The 25,870-nt window shown below is 33.0% G+C and overlaps 5 protein-coding genes across 7 annotated transcripts; 1 reads left to right on the top strand and 4 right to left on the bottom strand.

Moving 5' to 3' along the window:
* Positions 1 to 1,728: 1,728 nt before the first annotated feature.
* Positions 1,729 to 3,324, bottom strand: LOC140842152 (putative non-specific lipid-transfer protein 14). Its single transcript, XM_073209960.1, has 2 exons — positions 2,949 to 3,324; positions 1,729 to 1,994 (listed from the first exon to the last, which is right to left on the bottom strand). The coding sequence occupies exons 1-2, from the start codon at positions 3,305 to 3,307 to the stop codon at positions 1,961 to 1,963; spliced, it is 393 nt and encodes a 130-aa protein (XP_073066061.1). The 5' UTR covers positions 3,308 to 3,324; the 3' UTR covers positions 1,729 to 1,960.
* Positions 3,325 to 5,354: 2,030 nt separating this feature from the next.
* Positions 5,355 to 6,971, bottom strand: LOC140841062 (heat stress transcription factor B-2a-like). 2 transcript variants are annotated; one of them, XM_073208230.1, is made up of 3 exons: positions 6,765 to 6,971; positions 6,409 to 6,654; positions 5,355 to 6,320 (listed from the first exon to the last, which is right to left on the bottom strand). In XM_073208230.1, exons 2-3 carry the CDS (start codon positions 6,634 to 6,636, stop codon positions 5,538 to 5,540), a joined length of 1,011 nt encoding a protein of 336 aa, XP_073064331.1. In that variant the 5' UTR covers positions 6,637 to 6,654; positions 6,765 to 6,971; the 3' UTR covers positions 5,355 to 5,537. The 2 variants fall into 2 exon arrangements, with proteins under 2 accessions (XP_073064331.1, XP_073064332.1); XM_073208231.1 differs by having other exon boundaries at positions 6,746 to 6,885.
* A 2,342-nt stretch (positions 6,972 to 9,313) lies between these two features.
* On the bottom strand, positions 9,314 to 12,309 carry LOC140841061 (protein phosphatase inhibitor 2). Of its 2 annotated transcripts, none has more exons than XM_073208228.1 (5): positions 12,197 to 12,309; positions 11,429 to 11,497; positions 10,840 to 10,961; positions 9,961 to 10,134; positions 9,314 to 9,756 (listed from the first exon to the last, which is right to left on the bottom strand). In XM_073208228.1, exons 2-5 carry the CDS (start codon positions 11,434 to 11,436, stop codon positions 9,524 to 9,526), a joined length of 537 nt encoding a protein of 178 aa, XP_073064329.1. In that variant the 5' UTR covers positions 11,437 to 11,497; positions 12,197 to 12,309; the 3' UTR covers positions 9,314 to 9,523. The 2 variants fall into 2 exon arrangements, with proteins under 2 accessions (XP_073064329.1, XP_073064330.1); XM_073208229.1 differs by having other exon boundaries at positions 10,840 to 10,955; positions 12,197 to 12,307.
* An 8,493-nt stretch (positions 12,310 to 20,802) lies between these two features.
* On the top strand, positions 20,803 to 23,064 carry LOC140841060 (uncharacterized). Its single transcript, XM_073208226.1, has 2 exons — positions 20,803 to 21,087; positions 22,736 to 23,064. The coding sequence occupies exons 1-2, from the start codon at positions 20,893 to 20,895 to the stop codon at positions 22,808 to 22,810; spliced, it is 270 nt and encodes an 89-aa protein (XP_073064327.1). The 5' UTR covers positions 20,803 to 20,892; the 3' UTR covers positions 22,811 to 23,064.
* Positions 22,840 to 25,803, bottom strand: LOC140841059 (uncharacterized). The gene is made up of 3 exons (XM_073208225.1): positions 25,486 to 25,803; positions 25,065 to 25,272; positions 22,840 to 23,772 (listed from the first exon to the last, which is right to left on the bottom strand). Exons 1-3 carry the CDS (start codon positions 25,633 to 25,635, stop codon positions 23,705 to 23,707), a joined length of 426 nt encoding a protein of 141 aa, XP_073064326.1. The 5' UTR covers positions 25,636 to 25,803; the 3' UTR covers positions 22,840 to 23,704.
* Positions 25,804 to 25,870: the final 67 nt, after the last annotated feature.

The raw sequence follows: 25,870 nt of genomic DNA, 5'->3' as shown, positions 1-25,870 counted from the left end.
TATGTTCAAGACTAACAGTGATAGTTGCGAGCCTCAAACTTCGACGTCACCTCTTTAACAGCATTACAAGAGTCGAGAAGACTCAAACATCAGAAAAGATACCTCTCACAGCAAGCATCAAACCAAAATGAATAGTCGAGAGCTCTGCCTCCAACACTGATCTTAGTTTACGTATGCCTATGGCTGAGGTAGCAAAAATAATTCCAAAATGATTTCGAATCACAACACCCACATTATATTTACCAACATTATCATTAAACCCAGCATCGACATCAAGTCGCCATTTCCCCAACGGAGGATGTACCCACCTCATATCCATGCTACTCTGCACCTCCCCTGAAGCTAAATTCTAAACACATCTAGCTGTTCTAAATTGCTTAAGATATGACATTGCGCACTCAACTTTAATACATTTGTTGGGAATATGGCTATTATGTTTTAAAATACAAATCTCTTTCCAAGTTACCCAAGCAAGCATTGCAAACAATTCAAATTCAGCGGTGTGCTGTTTTTTATATTACGTGGGTTGTGTCTAATGGATCAAGTTTCACCTGGTTAATAAAAATATATAAGTTTTGATGTATAATTGATTATAAATATTTTTTGTTTGAAAAAATGATTTTAAAATTTTTATGGAAGATACAAAAGATTATAAGAAATTAATTAGTAAATACTTAGATAGAAAATGAAATAATAATAAATCAAATTTATCTGATTTTTCATTATTTGTTGTGATATATATTATTATAAAATTCTTTTATTTCACACGAGTAAATTTTATTTATAAGTTAATTACATTTCCTTAGGTATTATTTTATGTTATTAAGTAGGGGTGATCAAAAAAATTTTATTAACATACAATTTGTTCGAACTGGATTGCTCAACATCATTTTTTCTGATAACTACAATTAAAATAATAATTATAAACCGCATCGTATATGGTGTGTGATTTTTTTTTTCAAGAACCGCACCAAACAGTCTCACCTTATTCGTTCAGCATAGTATTTGACCTAATATTATAATAATATATAAACAACACATTTAATTAAAATATGGTGTCATTCATTATCTCTGAACTCTCGTTCAAAGTTAGTTTCCAATAAAACAACTTATCATCTTCTTAAATATTCTTCAAGTTATTCTTAAAATGAAAAAATTATAAACAATGATGCAAAACCTAACCTCAAAAATTATATACAAAATCCTGACATTTAGATGTTTCTCTTGACCACTTAAATGATATTGAACAATTTTGAAGTAAGTTTTTTTGAAGGACGGTCTCACGGATTTATATCCGTGAGAGGAGTCGATATAACCTATATATGCAATTAAAACTAATCATTTGATATAAAAATAATATTTTTTCATGAGTCGGATCAGGTTGAAGACATGTCACATAAAATTGAAGAGTATGTCTCATGTGAGACCGTCTCACGGATCTTAATCTGTGAGACGGATCAACCCTACCCATATTCACAATAAAAAGTAATACTCTTAGCATAAAAAGTAATACTTTTTCATGGATGACCCAAATAAAAGATCCGTCTCACAAATATGATCCGTGAGACCGTCTCATATAAGATTTTGCCAAAATTGAAACGTGAGACGATCTAATATGAATTTCTTTTAGATTTACAGATTAAATCTTATAAAAAAAACTCGATTATCGATAATTCGAGTCATTTTAACATGTTAGTCAAAGATGATATCCATGAAAATCAAACATAATTATCACAAAATCTTCCAACAATTAGAAGCTTCAATATCCTTATTAATTTATGGTCACAATCGATGCTTAATCATTTCAGAATTGTATTTAATATAATGATTTATTCATATTAGTATGTATATATGAAACTTGCTTATTATTAATTTAATTTTTGAAAATTTTAATATAAAATATTATGAGATCATGTTTGGATTTATTTGTCCAAGCTTTGCCAGTCTTGATTCCTTGTATTCATCCTCCCTTCGGTCTGGAGTATTGGTCAATGCTGCAGAAAATTAAAACTACATTTTCAATCTAAATATGTATTATTGCCAACTCAAAACTATTAAAAAATAATTATTATTGTATTTATTATAATTAGTTACTCCCTTAATTAAACCAAATGTTTTCATTTAATCGACTTCATTAATACAAACGAGAGTAAATGTATTTAATTTTCTATTTAAATGAAATAATACCAACATCCATCCAAATTTTATTGTACAAATCTTATTATCTTATTGGTTTTCATCTTGGCAAAAACTTATGTGAGACGGTCTCACGGATCGTATTTGTAAGACGGATCTCTTATTTGGATCATCCATGAAAAAGTATTATTTTTTATGCTAATAGTATTACTTTTTATTGTGAATATAGGTAGGGTTGACCCGTCTCACAGATTAAGATCCGTGAGACGGTCTCACATGAAACTCACTCTTTCATCTTTCATCTTACCCTTGTAAAAATCAATCTTATTAAAAATTATTATATATCAATCAGATTTTTTTTACTGAGGTAATAACCTAACGCAGCTGCTTTTCGGTGTGTACTGAATAAATACTCAAACTAACACAATAGTCTGCAAACTACGTAATCCAAGTAAACGACACAAAATAAGCCAAGTGTGACAAGCCCGTTCGAGAAAGTATTGATAAAAAAAATCGAACTCTTAACTATTAATCAAATGCTCACATACTTCATCGACTTTAACATCATTTTGAGGGTATAAAGTAATATTTTACTTGTATAGATATCTCATTCTTCGTGCTTCTTTTTAATATCATGCTTGCTATAGTATAGTCTTTTTAAAATATGTATATATATAATTTTTTTCAATGTTTGGAAATTTTTACTAATCAAACCATCTCGATTGTTTAAAATCATATTGTAAAAATTGATCAAATGATTAACTATAGTAATAATATATGTATTAAGTAGAAAAACTTTATATTGATCTTACTATTCACAATCAGTGTTAGGATCAATGGTGAACCCAAGAGAGACGCCGCAAAATCCGGGCAAGGTAGCTATGGCAGTGGCGTTAGGGCTGTAACTACTTATCAGTTCCATCACGCACCGGCAGACGGTGCGGATGTTGTCGCCGGAATCCGCCAGATTGTTCAGGCTGGTCATGGCCACGCAGCATGGAGAACCCGGAATCGGGTCCGGGGAACCATAGATCACGAAGCTCGAGCAGGCGGAGACAAGCGATGTCACGGTTGTGCAGTCGGCAGTGAATGCTACCCGAAACCGATAGAGCACAACGGCCACCACAACGATCATGCGAGCTGCGGCGGCGACTGAACTGATTCGCACCATTTTGTTATATTGATCGAAGATCAAATTAAATTGAACGAGGAAGAAATATTTGTTATATAGTGCATGCAAAAGAAGGTGGGCAAGGTTTGGTGCAAAATGCGTCGCGTGTGCTAATTCCATTTGAATGGGATGATATTACCATATGTGAGTTGAAAACGCTACGTGCAAGCTACAGCTCATGATCCATTCAAACTATATGTTAATTTATTATATAAATGGTAAAAAAAAAGACAAAAACATGTATGAGACAATCTCACATATCGTATTTTGTAATACATATATTTTATTTAGGTGATCCATGAAAAAATATTACTTTTTATGTTAAGAGTATTATTTTTTATTCTGAATATCGATAAAGTTGGTACGTCTCACAGATAAAAATTCGTGAGACCGTCTCACAAAAAACCTATTCTTGTAAAAAAAAAATTCAAAATTTTAAAGTTTAGTTCGATTAACTGAAAAGGGTAGGTCTCTTGTAAGACGGTCTTACGGATCTTTATCTGTGAGACGGGTCAACCCTACTCATATTCACAATAAAAAGTAATACTTGTATCATAAAATGTAATACTTTTCCATTAATGACCCAAATAGATATCCGTCTCACGAAATACGACCCGTGAGACCGTCTCACACGAATTTTTGTCATATGAAAATTATATAATCAACCCAGATTGATAAATGCCATTTAGATACGATATAGATTTGGTCAAATCCTCACAAATTATATATAAATATATTTATATTCAATATCGATATTCACTATCTAATCTTTAAATTATGTATCTTCGTATACAACTTGGTCAAGATCTAGGACCATTTTGTTAAAAATAACATCCAATCTCGAATTTGATATTAAAGTAAATCGAAACTTATGAGTGCGAGCTTGAGTAAACTTAAAATAAAGTTTTTGAGCTTACAAGTCTCTGTAGGGAATATACTTTAGGTCCACATCATGTAAATTTGGTTAATGAGATGCTAACATAAGATTGAATGATCCATGAAAAAAAAAGTTATAAATCTTATATATGAGAAAGATATGAATAGTTGGACACAATGTTTGGTACCTTGAACTAAACCAGTCAAATCGACTACTTCCGCTCACCTTCATAATGTTTAACATAAAATAGGTTTTTTGTGAGACGGTCTCATGAACCTTTATCTGCGAGACGAGACAAATTAACCTTATCGATATTCATAATAAAAAATAATATTTTTTCATGAATGACCCAAATAAGAGATCTGTCTCACAAAATACAACTCGTAAAACCGTCTCATATAAATTTTTACTTTTAATGAGATATAATTCTCTTTTCGTATTATCATAAATTATATTGGCAAAAACTTGTGCGAGACGGTCTCACGGGTCATATTTTGTGAGACGGATCTTTATTTGGATAACCCATGAAAAAATACTACTTTTTATGTTAAGTGTATTACTTTTTATTGTGAATATGGACGGAGTTGACCCATCTCACAGATTGAAATCCGTGAGACGGTCTCACATGAGACCTACTCAATTATATTTATAACCCAAAACAATCATCCATAGGCGAGCAAAAAAAAAGGTGAATTATTAGATATACATCCGATATAGGTTCAACTCCACGAGATTGGGTGGCTAGTATTCTCTTTCCTCATGTTTATTTGAATTTTAAAAAATATAAAAAAATTGTGTAAAACAATCTCACAGATCATCGTATTTTGTGAGATATATATCTTATTTGGGTTATCCATAAAAAATATTAATTTTTATGATAAGAATATTAATTTTTATTGTGAATATCGGTAGGATTAAGATAATTCTTAAAAAAAAGGAATGAACTCGCACGCTGGACCAATAATTGACGTAGGAGTGAGTCTCATGTGAGACCGTCTCACGGGTCATAATCCGTGAGACGGGTCAACCCTATCCATATTCACAATAAAAAGTAATACTTTCAGCATAAAAAGTGATACTTTTTCATGGGTGACCCAAATAAGAGATCCGTCTCACAAAAACGACCCGTGAGACCGTCTCACACAAGTTTTTGCCTTGACCGTAGCTAGCAAAAGAAGGTTCTACATAAATAAATAAACAAAATAACAAATGTTTAGCGATCGGAATTTTAGGCTTAGCAGGAATATAATATAACACGATTAAAATTAATACAAAAAAAGAAGTTTGAAGAAAAGATTAATCTGGTTATCATCATCTACGCTAATCCCCACCACACCGTTGGCAAACAAGATATCAACGGCATACCTTTCTCGAGTTGCTCCTCTTCAGACTAGATGACGTCTGATCGGGACCGCTGTTTCCCCGATCTAACGGCTCGGATTTAATGTCTCTCCCCGGCTGCTGGAGCCGCAAATCCACGCCATGTGTGGGCGGACCACTTTCGCCTTCGCGCCCGCGTTTCTGACCGATTGGCACTCCGAATAATCTAGAGCTTAGTTCCTCCGCCGCGGATTTCATGTCATTCACGGCTTCTATGTCGTTTGAAGGCTCCGAAACAGCGGTGGTGTCAGTTTCTGCGCAGAATCTAGTCATTGGGAGTAGATCCAATGGTTTCACCGGATTGTCTTCCCAGCTTAATCGGCGACGATGATGCTCTTGGCGGCCGTTGCTACTGTTACTGCTTTTGTTGCTCGAAAAATTCGACATTAAATTGCAGATACTGTGGCACATGTTCTTCATCTGGCATATCTCTTTGTTGAGCTGAACGTTTTGCTTTCTCAATCTCTCGTTTTCGCCAATCAGCTCCGCGTTGTTGCCGTCGAGCTCGCGAACGAGGGAGGGGGAATCAGAAGAGGAAAGAACCTGTTCATCGCCAGAGTTCGACGGAGACACCGCCGGTGTAGTTCCAGCTGATGTCGGTAGCAAGACAATCGCAGGTGACGAGGCCGTCGCCGCCGTGACCGGTGACGGAGTCGCGATTTTCCGTCGCTGTATATCGCTCAGGAGGTTCTTCTCGCCTCTTCGGAAGCAATCGTTGGAGAACTCCCACCGATCAGGTACTAACTTCCTAAATCCCTACATTTCCACCAAAAACAACTCAACAAATGGCCAAAAAAAAAACCAAAAAAATTCTACAGCAATCACACCATTCAAGCTCACGTACGTATGTGTTGAGCTGACGAACGAAACTGGAGAAATTGTTGTGCTTGAAGTACTTGGGAAGCAAATCCCTCGAGAACTCCGTCTGATTCCACACGACGAAACCAGATCCGTCTTCGTTCCACGAGATGACGTCATCGACGGCGTGATCGTCGACCAGATGATACGTCTTAGTCAAGAACGGCGTAGGAAGAGATCTCGCCGTCGATTCACACCCTCCCCGCCGAGCCATGCAGCTCCGCTTGACCTTCTTCACAATTCAACGAAAAAAAACAAGAAAAATCATTAAAAAAAAAACGAAAACATCCGATCAGAAGCGCGTAGAAAATCAATTAACTCACCAAAAATTCGGAGGCAGACCTAGCGCGGCGAAAGATCGGAGCACGCCTGTAAGTCCTAGAAAGTTCTACCACCAGGGTGAGATGGGAAGAAGGACGTTGATTGGGGAAAGAACGAGAAGTTTCGAGGTACGGGCCTTTACGTTATCTTAAATTTTTTTACAAAGGAGTTTGTAGAAACTTAAATTCTTAATTAATTTTATCTCTTAATTTTTAAAATATAAACTTTGACACGACACAACAAACATATTAAATTATAATTTGGAAAAATTTGTATGAGACGATTTCACGGGTCGTATTTTGTAAGACGGATCTTTATTTGGATAATTCATGAAAAAGTATTACTTTTTATGCTAAGAATATTATTTTTTATTGTGAATATAGTAGGATTAACCCGTCTCACAGATTGAGATCCGTGAGACGGTCTCACATGAGACCTACTCTTATAATTTATGTATGATACTAATACTACTTGTCATATAATGTATAATCTTATTTAAATATGACAAAAACTTGTATGAGACGGTCTCACGGGTCGTATTTGTGAGACGGATCTCTTATTTGGGTCATCCATGAAAATGTATTACTTTTTATGTTAAGAGTATTACTTTTTTTTGTGAATATGGGTGAGGTTGACCCGTCTCACGGATTAAGATCCGTGAGACGGTCTCACATGAGACTCACTCTTTAAATTTTCAATTTATTTCCAATATAATTCAAAATAAAAGTAAAACATCTTGTCAGAATTAAAGTAACAAAATACAGACTCAAAAGATCATCAATATATATTGATATGATTTTAATATAGAAATTTGAGTTTACGGATAATATTGTTGATAATACTTCCAAACTCAATCAAATTTACATTTATTGACTTTACAACTTGAAAGACTAATTGCGTGTCTGATAACAATTGTGGCTTTTTCTAAAAAAATTGTGACCACCATGATAACAGTTTTATGTTTTTAAAAAAATCTGGCTATGTTAGTCAAAGTTTTTTTTTTTTTTTAGAAAACACAGCTGGAAACATAAAGATTTGACAGACTTCTACCTGTATATATAATCAATCACAAAATACAAGATAAAATCTAAAGAGAGGAGGATTAAATCAACACCTCTCAAAATGCTAGTAATACAAAATAGAAAAACTGAAACCTAGGGTGGCAAATACACAAACCAAAAACTAATCCCTAAGTAAAACGCATAATACAAATGAACACCTATGATCAACCCTAGGTACATGAAAATAAATCGAAATCTATCTAAACAGTAATGATCTAGCTCAGAAGTAGGGGCAAAAGACCACCGATAAAACCCATCTCTGAGCCGTCTGTCAATGTGTACAACGTTACTCAAAGTTGTGGTATGATAGAAGAGTGGGTTTTATGTGATATTCTTACCGATATTTACAATAAAAAGTAATATTTTTTCATGGATGATCCAAATAAGAGATTCGTCTCACAAATACGACTCGTGAGATCGTCTCACACAAGTTTTTGCGTTGACAGAATACGCTTGAAATTTGCTAGTCTTACTCTTATTTATTTAATTCTTTGAAATATTATCCACCATTTCTCACAAACAAACACGATAGTTCTCGTTTGTTGTCATATAAAATTTTCACTACATTTGTTTATTTATTGTTCTTTACAAATATTTAGTTAAGTTAATTTAGAAATTACGAGAAAAGTTCATCCATGACCATTCTTGTAACATTTTTTTTTATCACATTATTCATTGATTGTGACGTTTATAAAGTTGCAGCTACTTTATAATTCAACATATTTAAAATATGCCCTATTAATAAAAACTTAATATTTGACAATCAATTATTAATGTAACAAAAAATATTGCATGAAATGTTAGAACATATTTTTATTTTATTTTTTTTTCAAAAATAACAAATATAAACTCCTATGTTTGAGACGAGGTTCCACATATATATATTCTTCGTTGAATTATAAATACACGTGATTAATTGTTAATGTAGTGGTAGATAAGTTTTTATGTGGCTGAAAAGTGAGGATTATTCTCATCCAAATATGGATTATGGTCCCCAATCATTTTTCATGAATTATCTAATTATATTTTGAATAGTCCAAGCACCAAAGAAAATGACTAGCTTTGTTTGTCCCTTTGATCACTGAAGTTTTCCAACTTCAGATCATAATATGTTATATAGTTCTAAAATCTAAATTATGCATATTAAAATGCAAAAAAATTGTGTGAACCGACCTCACGGGTCGTATTTTGTAAGACAGGTATCTTATTTGAGTTATCCATGAAAAATTATAACCTTTTATGTTAAGAGTATTATTTTTTATTGTGAATATTAGTAAGGTTGATCCATCTCACAGACTAAGATCTGTCGACGATCTCACATGACACAGACTCTATTAAAAAATATTTTTTAAATAACACATTTTGTTCTAAGATTATTTTATAAATTCTTATAAAATCACTTTATAATATTGACAACATGAGTTTTAAGGGCTAATAATTTTTGATCGTATTGCATTTTGAAGAATCCATATCGCAGCATAAACAATTGTAGAATGTCATTTTATGAAACAAATGAAAGTCTCGCATTATAAGAAAAAAAAGCATAATTCCAAGCACATGTCTGGTGAAAAGTTATGTTTCCAAATTTAAGGCCAATATGAATGCATAAATACATGTTACAAAAACACAACGCAGGAGTTCCAGAATCACAGTATAGCAGCAAACCCTGGTGAGGACAGACACTTGAAAGAGTTGTATCATGTTGTCTGTAAACAGGTCTTAAGAGCCATTAGCAGCGGGCGAGGATCCCTCAATTTCGATGTCTTTGACTCCATCGATTATTGATGGCGACGAATCACCATTTCCAGCCTTGTTTCTATTGTCATGGGGTTCCTCGTCGGACCCTTCTTCAAGGAAGGATCCCTTTCGTCGAAGTTCTTTAACCTTGCGGAACTCATCGTAGTGAGCTTTTCTATGCTCCCTGAAGCTCTTGCGTCTCTCAGAATCAGAGCCTAATAGGTTACAGTAGAACACGAATTAGATTCAATCGATGCAGTGGTAAACCAAGGGGCAAGTTTGTGGTACTGAATAGGAATGAAACCTATTTCTCAAAAAATGCAAAAACTTGAAATATTTTTTTTGTGGATAGGGTCCAGCTTCCAAATGGTCTACCCATAAACATGAAAAATTTAATTGAAAACAGACAAGGAAAGAACCTTCTTCATCTTGTTCCATTGCATCAATCTCCTCTTCAGATGAAGTCCAGCCTGAGAGAAGTGAGTTAGTTTTGCTCGAGGAAGCTACGTCATTTAATGCTGAACGAATAGCTTCTGCATGCACTGCCTCTTCAAAATGATCCTCAGAACTCCCTCGAATAGGTGATGGTGATTCTACATCCATGAATTAAACAGTGAGGAAATGTTTTAGCCCATTTAAATCATTTCGACAATTAATAACTCCTTGAAATCGGAAAGTTAAAAAAAGGTTCTAACATATTGAAACCAGACATGTGGTAGACAGTGTTGGCATGGCATATAGGCACACCAAACGGGAGTAAAAGCAAAATCTAAACAAATATATAGCAACTTATGCGTCAGTGAAGACAAACAGCAGTTACATGTCTTACATGCTAATTCAGTGTTTTATTCATTAAAAAATAAAAAGCTTTCCAACCAGTAGCAAGATTCAGTAGTAATTTGCATTGAGTTTCAGCTATTTGACAGTATGAATGAAGCCTGTCAATGGATGGAATATGTGAGACTGTCTCAAGCTAAACAAGAAAAAATTGTATCTGTATTGAATATGCAACCATAAAAAATCCACAAGCCATACACGAATGGAATACCAAACATCTATTGCGGAATCAAATAACCCCCAAAATTTTAACGCGCTGATGCAAGAAATTAAACCAACTACTTGTACCTCTAAACAGCCACGCACAGTAAAATAAGGTCAATAATACCAATAAAACACAAAAATATCTGGCAATCATCAACATATTTCTTGGGGGTGATACCCAATATCATGATAAAATTTAGATAAATGTCAAAATCACAACAACGTACTCAGAACCATATGAGAAAAGAAAAACTTACCATCATCATCATCAATCATGGGATGATATGGTGTCTTTGGTTCAGTTATTTTCTGCCTCACAGGCTTATTTGCCTCGATTTCACCCAGATTATTTTCATCCCATTTCACTCTACCCCTGATACTTAATAAAATGCCAGTGTCAGCATGATTACAATGAGAGCTTAAAGGTTTATACAACAACATTTCATATTATAACACTTACGTGCATAAAGAGGCTCCATTTGTCAAGAAAGGAAATTGGAAATTTTTCAAAAAATCATATACTTACGACAAGTCAATAACAAAAAAGACAGACAATTCTTAATGTTAAATTTAACTGCCAAAGCTAACACGATTTACCCGCTAAAAAAGACTAACAATTCCCTAACCAAAAATAAAGTTTTCAATCCTCCATTCTGCATGACATATAATTCAAGTAAACAACAAGTGCATGGACTCCATGACACAGTGTCCAGCCAGTGGTAATTCCAATACTTTGTTTTAAAGTCCCAGTTCACTTTGTTTGGGCATCCATCAGACCCAATCACTTTGAGTACTCGCAAAATATAAAAGAAAATGGTCAACGGCAAAGCATGTCAAAAGAATTACTGTTTCATCTCAGCAATCCGATGCTTCTCAGAAGCAAGGTCTCCACCAACGAAAAACTGGTTGATTACACTGTCCGGAGAAAACAAACACACACATTAATAAAATTCGTGAAGCCTAAGAAGATACTGAACAAAGAAAAACAAACTAAATCGAACAACTATGGCATGTTCAGGAGTTTAACCAAACCAAACCAAACCATATCATACAGCAGTTTTGTCATATTTGACTCTTTTTCACATTCCATCCACAAATCCTTAAAAAAACTGAAACTTTAACACTTCAAGTCTCATTATATTGAATTGCAATCAAGCCACAACCAGCCAAGTTACTCGCCCGAATTTGGCTACCCAGTTTTTTAACTTCATCATAATGTATACATCGATTATACAACAGCCATATCATAAAAATTCAGGTTCTTAAATCGCTGAATCCTCCCTGATTGGCAAACTAAAAAAAAATAAACAAAAAAAAAGAAGAGAGACAACAAAAGCCCTAATTCAAACAGAATTCAGAAAAACAATACTCACTACAATTCAGCGCTCGATTATCAACGGAAAATAAATCGCCCAATAGAACAACAAACAATAAACAAAAAAAAATCGCTGAAATCATATAGAGAACGATTTAAAATTACAACTATTATTTCAGAAATTCAAACACAAATCGAGATCGAAACATTTACAACGAGCAAGATAAATACGATAGATCATATAGGGAGGCAATAAATCAAGAAAATGGAGAAAATTAAACGAAGAACAATTGTTGTACCTCAAAGAAGAGCGATGGATCTTTCCCAAGTTCTGAGGTTCCAGGCCAATGCCGAGTTTTGGCTTTTTATTTCACCGGTTCTTCGCGGTATTTCATTGGACTACCGAAAGTGTCCCGCTAGTTGGAGTAAAATAACGAATGTGCCGAAGATGACCATGACGATCTTCGACGTCACGTCATCATTGATAATATAGATTATTAAAATCATAAAATAAAAAATATATAATTTTATTTTATAATCAATTGAAAGTATGTTCTTCAAAAAGAAAGTGAATTTTTTTGAGTGGGTTTCGACCGTCTCACGGATATTAATCTGTGAAACGGATTATCCCGACCGATATTCACAATAAAAAGTAATATTCTTAGCATAAAAATTAATATTTTTTCATGGATGATCCAAATAAGAGATTTGTCTCACAAATACGACGTGAGACCGTCTCACACAAGTTTTTGTCATTTTTTTTATATAATTTTAAAAATTAAACTTCTCGTTCCTTTTGATTTAGCTTCTTTTTAAGAGATTAAAAGATGCTTAACGAATATTTTTTTAACTCCAATGAAAAAATGTTTTGAAATTAGTTACTTCAACGGTAATTTGGAGAAAAATGCATCTGCCAATGATTTATTTAAGAATCAGTACCCACAAGTTTGTTTTTGTATTTTAGTACATGACACAAGATAACTTAGTTTTTACTACTTGTTTCAAGTTTTTTTTACCTTTTTACCCTTTTTAACTAATAAAAAACTATTTAAATTCTTATTTTTGTTAGTCCTTCTCTTTCCAATCATAATTCACAAATACATTTGGATGACATTTACATTGAATTAAAATATTTTTTTATTTAAAAAAAAATCACAACTAATCATTGAACTTTTTTAAATACTTTGTTTTACTTGGAAATACTAAATTTCAATTTTAAAATACTTGAGTTAGTAAATGACATACTCAGAATTGATATTAAAATACTGAATATTCGAAAATGTAACGCAAGTTCACCAAGTGCTCGTATTTCCATCCAAGATCTATTTGGATGACATGTTCATTTCATTTAATTATTTTTTTTTATTTTTAAAAACATAAATTCGCAACTAAGCATTGAACATTTTCAAGTACTTAGTTTTACTTGCGAAATACCTAATTTCAGTTTTAAAAATACTTGATTTGGTAAATGAGATACCTCGAATAGGTATTAAAATACTGGATATTCGAATATGTAATTCAAGTTCACCAAATGCTCGTATTTCCATCCAATATCCATTTGGATGACATGTTCATTTCATTTAATTATTTTTTATTTTTTAAAAAACAATTTTGCAATTACGCATTGAGCTTTTCCAAGTATTTAGTTTTATTTGCGAAATATCTAATTTCAGTTTTAAAATACTTGATTTGGTAATTGAGATACTCATAAAGTTAATAAAATACTAGATATTCTAGTAGGCAATGTAACTTCACCAAATGCTCTCATTTCCATCCAAGATGTATTTGGGTGACATGTACATTTCATTTAAATATTTTTTAATTTTTAAAAGAAAAACAAATCCACAACTAAGCATTGAACTTTTTGAAGTACTTATTTTTACATGCGAAATACCTAATTTCAATTTTAAAATACTTGATTTAGTAAATGAAATACTCAGAATGAATATTAAAATACTGAATATTCGAATATGCAATGTTAGTTCACCAAATGCTCGCATTTCCATTCAAGATGTATTTGGATGACATGTTCATTTCATTTAATTATTTTTTTATTGTAAAAAAAAAAAACAAATTCGTCACTAAGCATTGAATTTTTTCAAATACTTACTTTTACATGCGAAATACCTAATTTCAATTTTAAAATACTTGATTTGATAAATGAGATACTCATAATGGGTATTAAAATAATGAATATTCGAATATGCAACGTAAGTTCACCAAGTGTTGGTCTTACCTCGAAAGATGCATTTGGACGACATATCCTTCTCATGTGATATCTATTTTGTAAAAAAAAAAAAAAAATCGTAACTAAGTATTGAATTTTTTCAAATACTTACTTTTATTTGCGAAATACCTAATTTCAATTTTAAAATACTTAATTTGATAAATGAGATACTCATAATGGTATTAAAATACTGGATATTCGAATATGCAATGCAAATTCACCAATTATTGATCTTTCCTCGAAAGATGCATTTGGACGACATATCATTCTCATGTGATGTCTATTTTGTAAAAAAAAATATCAAATTCTCAATTAAGCATGAACCTTTTAAAGTACTTAGTTTACTTGATAAGTACCTAATTTCAGTTTTAAAATACTTGATTTCATAAATGAGATACTCAGAATAGGTAATAAAATACTGGATATTTCTAATATTCATCATGATGAAATTTCAATGCAATTGAAATTTTAACAAATACATTGTTCATCACTCCTCATGAAATAAAAATAACAATTTATTTCGGTATACAAAGAAAGAACTTACTTTTACTCCGGGACAAGTATGCTACTATATTTTTGTTAAAAGTAAGTGCTTATTTTGATCTACAAACAAGCTTATTTTGATCTACAAACAAACTTATTCAAGCTCAAAATAATCGCAAGTGTACGATATCAAGTAATAATATAGTGTACAAGAGTATGATTATCGTTCCTTTAAGGACTGTATTTCTCAATTATTATTCTCATTTATTCAATTTTTAGCAGCGATACTTCAGATGATTGTTTACTACTACAATTATTAAATAAAAACTCAATTAAATGGTTCAAGGATTAAATGATGAAATAAATAAGCTAGAATGATTGATTAAAGTTCAATGAGAAATGAATTTGTTGAGAATCTCGGTTCACCTACCCCTCGCTAATCTACTTAATTCGTTCGACAATGATCTATTCTTTCGAAGAGATTTCCTATCCAATTGAACATGCTCTCTCAAGCTAAATCAAACTAATTCAACTCAATGAAGTAACTAAATCTCTTTAATTATTTATCAAAGGTGAATTGTATGTCGTTTTATTTCGACCTACTGGACTATGACTATCGACGAGTATCCGACTTCATATTTCTATGTAAATTGTAAATTCACGGATTATGCTACTCGTTCCTATCAGAGGCTATTCTCTCGAAGAACATTGCCTGGAATCTTCAAATATTCGCTTCAAGCCTATTTTTCTCTTTCAAAGCTTTGTAGCTGCTGAAAAGTCTTTGAACATGTCATCCAAATGCATCTTAGAAGGAAATTTGAGCACTTGGTGAACTTACGTTGCATATTCGAATATCCAGTGTTTTAAAACTCATTATGAGTATCTCATTACCAAATCAAGTATTTTAAAACTGAAATTAGGTATTTCACAAGTAAAACTAAGTACTTGAAAAAGTTCAATGCTTAGTTGCAAATTTGTTTTTTTACAATAAAAAAAATTAAATTAAATGAATATGTCATCCAAATATAGCTTGGATAGAAATGCGAGCACTTGGTAAACTTACATTGTATATTCGAATATTCAGTATTTTAATACGCATTCTGAGTATCTCATTTACCAAATCAAGTATTTTAAAATTGAAAATAGGTATTTTGCAAATAAAAATAAGTACTTTAAAATGTTCTATACTTAGTTGCGATTTTTTTAAATAAAGAAAATAATTAAATGAAATGAACATGTCATCCAAATGCATCTTGGATGGAAATGCGAGCACTTGGTGAACTTACGTTGCATATTCGAATATCCAGTATTTTAATACCTATTCTGAGTATCTCAATTGCCAAATCAAATATTTTAAAATTGAAATTAGGTATTTCACAAGTAAAACTAAGTATTGAAAAAGTTCAATGCTTAGTTAAAAATTTGTTTTTTAACAATAAAAAAAATAATTAAATGAAATAAACATATCATCCAAATGCATCTTGGATGAAAATGCGAGCATTTGGTGAACTTACATTACATATTTTAATATCCAGTATTTTAATACTCATTCTGAGTATTTCATTTACCAAATCAAGTATTTTAACATTGAAATTAAGTATTTCGCAAGTAAAACTAAGTACTTGAAAAAGTTCAATGCTTAGTTGCAAATTTATTTTTTAAATAAAAAAAATATTTAAATGAAATGTACATGTCATCCAAATGCATCTTGAATGGACATGCCAGCACTTTGTGAACTTACATTGCCTACTAAAATATCCAATATTTTATTAACTTTTATGGGTATCTCAATCATCAAATCAAGTATTTTAAAATTGAAATTATGTATTTCGCGAATAAAAGTAAATACTTCTAAATGTTCAATGCTTAGTTGCGAATTTGTTTTTGTTTTTTAAATAAAGAAAATAATTAAATGAAATGAACATGTCATCCAAATGCATATTGGATGGAAATGCGAGCATTTGGTGAACTTACGTTGCATATTTGAATATCTAGTATTTTAATACACATTCTGAGTATCTCATTTACCAAATCAAGTATTTTAAAACTGAAATTAGGTATTTCACAAGTAAAACTAAGTACTTGAAAAACTTCAATGCTTAGTTGCAATTTGTTTTTTAACAGTAAAAAATAATTAAATGAAATGAACGTGTCATCCAAATGCATCTTGGATGGAAATGAGAGCATTTGGTTAACTTGCGTTGTATATTCAAATATCCAGTATTTTAATACACATTCTGAGTATTTAATTTACTAAATTAAGTATTTTAAAATTTAAATTAAGTATTTCGTAAGTAAAACTAAGTATTTCAAAAAGTTCAATTCTTAGTTGTGAATTTATTTTTTTAAATAAAAAAATATTTAAATTAAATATACATATCATCAAATGCATCGGTCATGAGTGGAAAGAGAAGACAACAAACAAAAATATGTATTTATATAATTTTTTATTAATTATAAGGGTAAAAAGGTAAAAATGCATGAAACATGTACTAAAAACTAAGTTTGTCTTTTGTCAGGTATTAAAATAGAAAAAAAAACTGATAGGTACTGAATCTTAAGTAAATCATGTGCAGATGTATTTTTTTCCAAATTGCCCTTACTTCAATATTAAAAATCATTATAACTCTTTGGCTACAATAAAGGTCTAATGAATTAGATTTTTGGACGCCACGAAGCCTTGACCCAATTATTAAAGTTGAAGCTCTCATATTTGTTGGTTTCAAGTTTGAGTCTCATTAATCGTGAGTAATTTTCTTAATATTTTTTTGGTTGATTCAGTTCCATTTTTGTATTTTTTTTTGCCCGCGATAAGCAAGTCTCAGTTCTGTATTCAAGTCACATCAATAGTACAGACAATTACATTATATCTTTTGTAGTCTGAACAATAGCATACTTATATTCTAAAAGATTTATACTCTTGGAATTATACTTTTGGAATTATGTTGTAGCTAATAAATTTTCAGTTAACGACCGAATAAAACAAGTATATATTCCATCTCTCAGACAAACAAAGAGCTTATTTTCCTTGTAACAACACTCTGAATTCTTGTGCCTAGCTTAATTGTGGAGAGGATTAGGCCCGTCGGGAACAAGCCTACGCGACACAACGTGCAGCGCCTTGCGCTCGTTTGCCTTCGATTCTACTTGGTATGGAGCAGCAGAGATCCGGTACTTCAAGAAGAAGGATTCATAGTTAGCTCTTATGGTATGCACTCCAGCTCCTTCATCGGCGCCATGTTTGATGTGCCTGCAGTTGGCTAGATCCACCAACCCTACAAGAATTACGAGCGCGAAAAAGAACTCGAAAAGGGTCGATATTTTCATATCGGATGTATATTATCATGCACAAGACTGTCTATTCTTCTTCCAACAAAGCAAGAAACTTCTGTCACAAGTTAGGAACTACATATCCGGTTAAGAACCTATTTATACTTAAACTTTGCAATGACTTAATCTAGCACTCAATATTTTACTAAAAGTCAATCCAAGAGAGCTTGAACCGAGGGGGGAGGAGAGAGCCCTTGTTGTACCAAATTTTATAATTTTTTTTATAGAAATAATATCAAAAAATCGTGACACAGAATAAGAATTGCTAGCCAAGTTTAGAATAAGGGATTAGCCCTTATAAGTCAATCCATTGATAGAGTTTTCTTCATCATGGCATTCCACTAAAAAAAAATTAAGAGTATGTCTCTTGTGAGACGGTCTCACGAATCTTTATCTGTGAGACAAGTCAACCCTACCGATATTTACTATAAAAAGTAATACTCTTAGCATAAAAAGTAATATTTTTTCATAGATGACTCAAATAAGAGACACGTCTCATAAAATACGATATGTGAGACTGTTTCATACAAGTTTTTTTTCAAAAATTATTTAATCAAGAAGAATTTATTTTGTATTAATCCACTTATCATTAATTGTCACGTATATCAAATTATAAGAATTGTTTTCTAATTCAGCATATTTTAGAAATTGTTAGACTAATAAAAACTCAATACGTAGCAATCAATTGTTAATGTATCAGAGAACATGCGATTTTTTTTTCCAATTAGTTAGTTTCATTTTTTAAAATATATACTAGAAGTCAACCAAAAGGCATCTAAGTGCAGGCTAACTTCTCCTTGCATCTATATAATTAATATTTACTTTTCTATAAGTTGAAAGAGTGGTTTGACTTGATCAAAAGTCCATAATTATTTGGTTTACTAATTTTACTTTATCCTAGATGGTGGCATGATTTATTATGTCATTCGACTGCATACTATGCATCTTAATACATTAATGTGACAGGAGAATATATATAGCAAAAACTTGTCTGAAACGGTCTCACAGGTCGTATTTTGTAAGACGGGTTTCTTATTTGGGTCATCTATGAAAAAAAATTACTTTTTATGCTAAGAGTATTACTTTTTATTATGAATATCGGTATGGTTGACCCATGTCACAAATAAAGATTCGTGAGACCTTTTCAATAGAGACCTACTATATATATATATATATATATATATATATATATATATATATATATATATATATATACACACACACAACTAATAAATAATAAAGAAATATCTTCTAAAAGTTATTATGACTACATATTGGATTTAAATGATCATTAATAGATTGTCTAAGTTGTGTTTCATATTATGAGTAGTAAGTATATTGTGATTCTGAAATAAGATCATTAATTTTGTTTAAAAAAACGCATTCTATATTCGATTTAAATAAAAGGAAAAACAGATTATTGAAATAGAAAAACTAAATTATTTTTTGACTCGTAACATGAGATGATAAAAGATATATGATACATCAGATAATGTCGAATTAAAGGTAAAAATATTCCATTTAAATTTACAAAACCATCATCTGAATATTGAAATCTTGTCTGAATCAAAACCACAAATTTCTTGGATAAGAAAAAATCTGGTCTACTAATCTCCACTCCGTTAATATCCAAAAGCCCCTAAAATGTTTTTATCTTGAGATCGTAACCCGGAGCCAGCGTTTTCGGAGATGAATTCCCCGCAGCTAACAACTCCATAGGAGAAAGCCTCCGAGGAAGAATGTGAAGCTTCACAATTCTGTCCAACAATGGTGATGGCGACGAAATAAAGTTCGAATTCGGGGGGAGCAAAGACAGTGACGGAGCTCAAATTACTATAACCTTCAAGATCCGTCAAGAATTGAGTTCAATCCAATTGAACTCAATTTAGGAAAAGTTTAGGAGCTTTGGGTTCAAAGAGTTTTATTGGAAAACAGCAACAACAGCCAATATGAATGAATTTGAAGCTTTCGTGAAGAAGTGTCGAGAGAAATTACACCAAAGCGATGTCGACCACGATGATAATATAGTACCCAACTTTTGCGAAATAAAATAACCAACAAGAATACAAATATTTACGTGGTTCACCCAATATAAGTTACGTCCACGGAACTACAAAAAAATATTACAACAAGTGTATACAACAATACAATAAACATCTGAATATTAATATTTTTTAAAAAAAAACATCGAACAATGTAGGCAGTTTGTTATTGTCTGCGTGCCGTCTGTTTTTTTCCAACGACAAATTTTATAAAAAATGGGGCAGTGGGTGATCGTCCAGAGCATCCTAAATACCCGCAATTCAAGCGCGTGAGAAAACAAGCACCACCATTGGGACGGATATGCACCTAGTTTAAATTACAGGGGCTAATATGTAATAATACTATTTACTCTTTGTTAAGATTGAAACTTGGACCTAACTCAATCTCAAAAGCTAGCTCAAGGGGGAAGATTGTCCAAGCCAATATATGCCACTCAAAGGTTATTTATCCAACCGATATAAGACAATTAACACACCTCTCTCACGCCCAGGAATGAACATCTGGAGCATCTAGAGCGTGGAGTTTACAAATAACCCAATTATGGGCAGAACGAGTGGCCTAATTATAGGCAGTCCAACACATAACGGTAAAACCCGGGTTCTGATACCATGTTAAGATTGGAACTTGGACCTAACTCAACCTCAAAAGCTAGCTCAAGTGGGAGGATTGTCCAAGCCAATATATGTCACTCATAGATTATTTATCCAAACGATGTTGGACAATTAACACTCTTAACTCCGATAAGACAAAGCGGTAAAATGCAATTCGGAAAAAATAATTAAATTTTGTATTATTTAGATTTAGATATTTAAAAAAAATCCAAATCGAAACATCGAAATCGGTGATAACTTTGTTTCTCATCTTTCGACCTCAGGCTCCATCAGCGGTAAAAAAGTTCGGTCGGATAAAGAAATGGGCGGCGGCGGGGAGCATCACCACGTGGAAGGTGCCCACGGGCACGGAGGCGGTGACTTCAGATCGAAAGTGTGGAGCTTCACGGGCGGAGCCAACTGCCGCCCCAAACACTGGAAGCGCAACACCGCTTTTGCAATGTGTGGCATCGTTCTGATTTGTATTCCGATCGCAATGAAATCTGCACAACTTGAGGTAAAAGCATAACTAGGCATTTATATGGGTGTTTTGTATTCATCGTTTGTTAACATATTTTTAAAATTTGATTCTGATTTTGTTGCGTTGTATCTAAAGTATTGGGAATTTCGTGGTGTTCGCCATTTTTACATTATACTCAATTTTTATTTTTATTTTAAAATTTAGAATCTTGATTTTAGCTTGATTTGACATTTCACTGTCTGATTCCGAAGTTCTTGGTTATTGATAATGGGATTATAATAATTATTGCTACGACTGATTGCATTTCGAGTATTTGAAGGGTTGGATCGTGTTCTTCCTTGTCATCGTTAAAGTTTTCATTTTTTTTCTTGGTTCTTTTTTTCATATTGGCGGTGTTGTAAATTTGCTTTTTTAGGCTATAAAAGGCTTGTATTTTTGCGTACACTTGGTGTTGTGTTGGGAACACCACCGGAGAAAATACAGAAGAGGCTCTTATAGCGATACACAAAGGAAGTTACATGATACAAGTAGATGAGATTATTTTTTTTAATAAAATTCTGGGATGAGATTTAAGGTTGATACTTTTTCATATGATATTCTAGTTTTTTTTAGTTTGGATTCTTCCATGGGGTTTATATCTATACAGTAGAACAAGCAATTTGGGAAGACTGTATTGGATTAATATGTGACTCATATTTACGTTATAGGCTGGATTAATGTGTAACTACTATATATGATATGTGAGTATAAGCTCTACAAAGTTGACTGTCATCCGATTGATGTGTGTGTGTGTGTGTGTAAGCTTGAAAAGTTATCCCAATTTGTTGATCGTAGTCTTTCATATTTGAGTTCATTCTTGGACCTGCATGCTAAGTGCTAACAGAAAACTCCTGAATTAAAAGAAACTTTATAAATGTTTGTTTTTATGAAATCTTGTTTTAAGATTTTATCTAGGACTGTAAGACAGTGAGGAAGCTTCATCTTCCGTGCTTTCCCGACCCTTCGCCTTCAAGTCTTTAAGATCCTATCTCAGGGTTGTAGGGAAAGTCTGATAAAATTTTGTATTTGATGAAATTCAGGGAAGTTTGTGGAAGTCTACTAATTGTCTAATTGCAACTGGGGTATGTGACTGGGAAGTTGTAGATGTACCAGTATGTGTTTTGACAAGTGCAGGGTGCGACTTTTACCTTGTTTTAGCCTCCAATTAAAATTGAGTTTCATCTGATGTTGGAAACGTTGCCGTGCACTATGGTTCAGCGAGGTGCCTCCCAACATCAAGATGAGAGGATTCAAACCTGTGTCATTTTGTATCTCACTCATAACCTTACATGTATAGATTTACCAAAGGCTCGAGCTGAACTCGCCCATCCTTGGAAGACAAGGATGCGAGATTCCAGTAATGAAAGGAGATGGAGAGTTGTGAGATCCTGTTTCTCCATAAGTCTTACATGTTACTGCAAAACCCCAACAATTCTGAATTTTCATTTATGATATGATTATAATGAAAGAATAGATGGAACTTGATGGATGTAAATTTGAACATCTCTTAGTTAGTTTGTATTGTCGTTTTGTTATGTTTCCCACTGCAAGGTCGTATGTCATATTCATTTTTTTCCAAGGTGTACAACACATATTCGCCCTTAACTTGATTGTGTAGTTAACAGGACTTTGTTTTTCTTTGCAGCAACGTCCACATCTTCCAGTTCGGCCTATCCCCTCCCAGATTTGGTGCAAGAACTTCGGGAACAAGGACTACTAGATTGTAATAAAGTTTTTGACATGCAACTGCAAGTTCTGTAACATATCCTGGAAGGTGTGTTCTAAGATTCTTTTATCCCGAAACAATCGATATGTGTTTAATGAAGCGACAAATGACTGGATTTGTGATTTGGTGTTTCAAATTCGGTCACTGAGAAGAAGAAATAATGATTTGTTGGTGCTAGTTCAGGACATGGTGCTACTGTTTCTAAGCTTAAGATCAAGAAATTTGAAACCTTGGATTTTGAAAGTGTATCTTTGTGAGCTGCAGTTATTGTTTCCGCTTGAGTTTAAATATACGCAAGTGAAACCGTATGTTCTTAGTGGTTGCATGTCGGATACATCACATGATTGAAAAGTTGAACACCATGCAAGACATCGGGGTGAGCATTCGGTGAATTCAGCAACTGACTGAACCAAATCAGGCAAAACCGTATTAACCTAAATTTTTTTGGACAAATAGAATTGATTAACTGCTTTCTAATAAAAACTGAATAAAAGATAAATAATTTGCGGGAAAAATAGCTCAACACAAATTCATCTCTTTTTTTTTATATAAAAAGCATGTGAAGTCATGTGATTCCATATTATATAATAAATTATGGTCATGTTTTAGAACATAACACTCTACTTTGATAACTGATGCTAAAACAGAAGAATAGCAAACACATGGTGTTTAACAAATGTAGTCATGTCATAGAAAGGTGCTAATATTTTCGTTAATGCATGCAATACAGTTAACCCAACAAAAGACACAACACTAAATATTATAGGAGATTTGAGATGTGCTACATCATATGAGAATGAAATGGATACAGGACCGGGAAGGATATAGGCACCATTTCCGACTACGTTTATCATCCTTAGGATTTAAACAGCTTGTTCCCACTCCCAGCTATGTTGGCGCTTCTGAACTGCCAGTACCCATCACGCGGACCTTTCCTTTGGCTGATGGTTGGGATCCTGAGAAAGAAGGAAACATGTAATCGCTCTGCCGAGTCTAAATCCAATGAGAGAGTAAATGTTTTTTGAAAAAATTAAGATGTGTAATTGATGCAAATATCTGATAATATCTGATAAGGCAGAAAACATTATGTTGGGAAAACAGACTCAACAACGAAATCTTTTGCTTCTTCAATAGCTTTTTACTGGTTCCTCACTATACTCATGGCAAACAGTAAACAGGATTGCATGCATTATTGCAACATGTATGGAATGCCGAAAGGAAGACTGAAGCACGAGGTAGCTGATCAATGGTTCTTCTGATTTAATCAGTGAAGTATCAACTTGCAAGTACATCATAGAAGTGGTTGCTTCCTGGTGATATTGATGAGTAGAGATTGTTGTCAAGTCTAGTTGCCCAATCCTTTTTGTTGCTTGGTTTACCCGTATAAATACTACCCTCATGATATATACACTGTATGATGCAGCAAAATTGATTTCACATAACATACATTTGGAGCTCATATATCAGATATTATATACTATATATAGAGTATTTCTTGATATGTCTTATATCATCAATTGGATAACCTCCCTCATTTACTTTTTTTTATAAAAAAAAAGAAGCAATTAATGGCATCTTTCCAATTTAAAAGCATACATTCCATTTCATCAACAATATACATATATACACATCACAGCAAAGCAAAAAATCCAGTGGTTTGCTAGAGGCCCGTTATCTCAACCCTCATACCAACCTAAGTCCGGCACATGGTAAAGATAGGTTTATTTAGTGTCATGGAAAATTTAAATTAGAAGGTAGACCATCATATGCACATTTTGAGGAAAAAGAAAAGTATGATAAGCCCATTTAAATCCAAGTCACCATTTTCACTCGAATAAAGAATGGCCGTATAAAGCTAATCAAGTGAGATAAGAAAAAGACAGTCAATTTTGCATCAGCTACTTCCTATTTTAATAATTAGATTCACATGCCAACTATATAAGAAAAGGTCATTTGATTCTCAACTGGGACTTTCATACCTTACTTGATGAAATATAAGCAACACATTAGCTTCTGATCAATAACTTGCGCCCCATCTCAGACTACAACTCGCTCACAAATTTCAGCAAGAAATTAAGACAAAAATAGATGAAGAACTGGAGTCCAATTCAGCTAGCATGAATCATTTTCTAAAATAAGCATTAGTACAACACCTCATAAATCCCATACCATGCATGATATTATAGTGAAGTAATGGGCAAATGAGATCATGGTTAAAATGTTTCATAAATGATAAATCAGCCCTTACTAGATATAAGTGCTTTAGGCCTGGTCTTGAACAAAATCTTATGGCGAATGATACCGATAACATCTAATTCCATGGAAGAATTCACCGGGAGTTGGCCTTCACATTCATCATTGCCATGTTTGATCTTCTTCAACACTAATATTGGTTTCTTCAAAGCCACTTTTGTCCCGGTGAGTTCATGGTACCCAACCGTGAATGTGTAACTTTCCTGCACACCACCAATGAAAAATAACACTTCAAAAGACTATCAATTTGTAAACATTCTGAAAACCCAAAAGGAAATCAAATAAGAAACCTTCAAACAACCGTAAATGCCAAAAATTCCCAACAAACAAACAAACTGAGAGAACCCTTAATTCTCATAAGAAATGGAGAAATCAAGTGATTTGAAAACAACGCATGGGTGGTAAATGAGGAAAACCTGAGAAGAAGGGCGGCATAGAACGCCGATTTGGAGGTTCTGAAGGCGGTCCTGAAACGAGGGCTGGGCTTCAACGATGCCCTGAAGTTCAACTACTGCCCATTCAGGACAATTGCCTTCTCCACAGCTGCACTTTACCTTGATTTGCATTTACCTATCTTCTTCCGATTCTCAAATTCTAACCAAAGCACGATAAATTTTGAGAATCAGGGAAAATTGGAGTTGAAGCAACGTTGTCTGTGAGTAGAATTTCACGCGGGGCATCGGGCGGGAAAGCTCCAAAGGTCACGCGATGACGTCGTTTCAGTTTGGTGTATAATTAGAATTGATGGAAATTATTGAGTTTTGATTCATATATTTTAATGAAATATCATTTTTGATCCCA

The sequence above is a fragment of the Primulina eburnea genome, chromosome 9 (assembly GCF_022965805.1).
Source record: "Primulina eburnea isolate SZY01 chromosome 9, ASM2296580v1, whole genome shotgun sequence".
NCBI lineage: Eukaryota > Viridiplantae > Streptophyta > Magnoliopsida > Lamiales > Gesneriaceae > Primulina > Primulina eburnea.
The sequence above is the reverse complement of the archived record's forward strand: the minus strand, read 5'-3'. Positions and strand labels throughout refer to the sequence as shown.

What these genes read in the sequence shown, in the direction of transcription:
- LOC140841060 (XM_073208226.1), top strand. Translation starts at nt 20,893, where the DNA reads ATGGGCGGCGGCGGGGAGCATCACCACGTGGAAGGTGCCCACGGGCAC. An exon ending in TGAAATCTGCACAACTTGAG is followed by an intron (nt 21,088 to 22,735) that starts GTAAAAGCATAA and finishes TTTTCTTTGCAG; the next exon opens with CAACGTCCACATCTTCCAGT.
- LOC140841062 (XM_073208230.1), bottom strand. Translation starts at nt 6,636, where the DNA reads ATGGCTCGGCGGGGAGGGTGTGAATCGACGGCGAGATCTCTTCCTACG. An exon ending in TTCGTCAGCTCAACACATAC is followed by an intron (nt 6,321 to 6,408) that starts GTACGTGAGCTT and finishes GTGGAAATGTAG; the next exon opens with GGATTTAGGAAGTTAGTACC.
- LOC140841061 (XM_073208228.1), bottom strand. An exon ending in CATGATTGATGATGATGATG is followed by an intron (nt 10,135 to 10,839) that starts GTAAGTTTTTCT and finishes TCATGGATGTAG; the next exon opens with AATCACCATCACCTATTCGA. An exon ending in AATGGAACAAGATGAAGAAG is followed by an intron (nt 9,757 to 9,960) that starts GTTCTTTCCTTG and finishes GTAACCTATTAG; the next exon opens with GCTCTGATTCTGAGAGACGC.
- LOC140842152 (XM_073209960.1), bottom strand. Translation starts at nt 3,307, where the DNA reads ATGGTGCGAATCAGTTCAGTCGCCGCCGCAGCTCGCATGATCGTTGTG. An exon ending in CCTAACACTGATTGTGAATA is followed by an intron (nt 1,995 to 2,948) that starts GTAAGATCAATA and finishes AATTTTCTGCAG; the next exon opens with CATTGACCAATACTCCAGAC.
- LOC140841059 (XM_073208225.1), bottom strand. Translation starts at nt 25,635, where the DNA reads ATGCAAATCAAGGTAAAGTGCAGCTGTGGAGAAGGCAATTGTCCTGAA. An exon ending in TATGCCGCCCTTCTTCTCAG is followed by an intron (nt 25,273 to 25,485) that starts GTTTTCCTCATT and finishes GGTGGTGTGCAG; the next exon opens with GAAAGTTACACATTCACGGT. An exon ending in GCCTAAAGCACTTATATCTA is followed by an intron (nt 23,773 to 25,064) that starts GTAAGGGCTGAT and finishes CTTCTTTCTCAG; the next exon opens with GATCCCAACCATCAGCCAAA.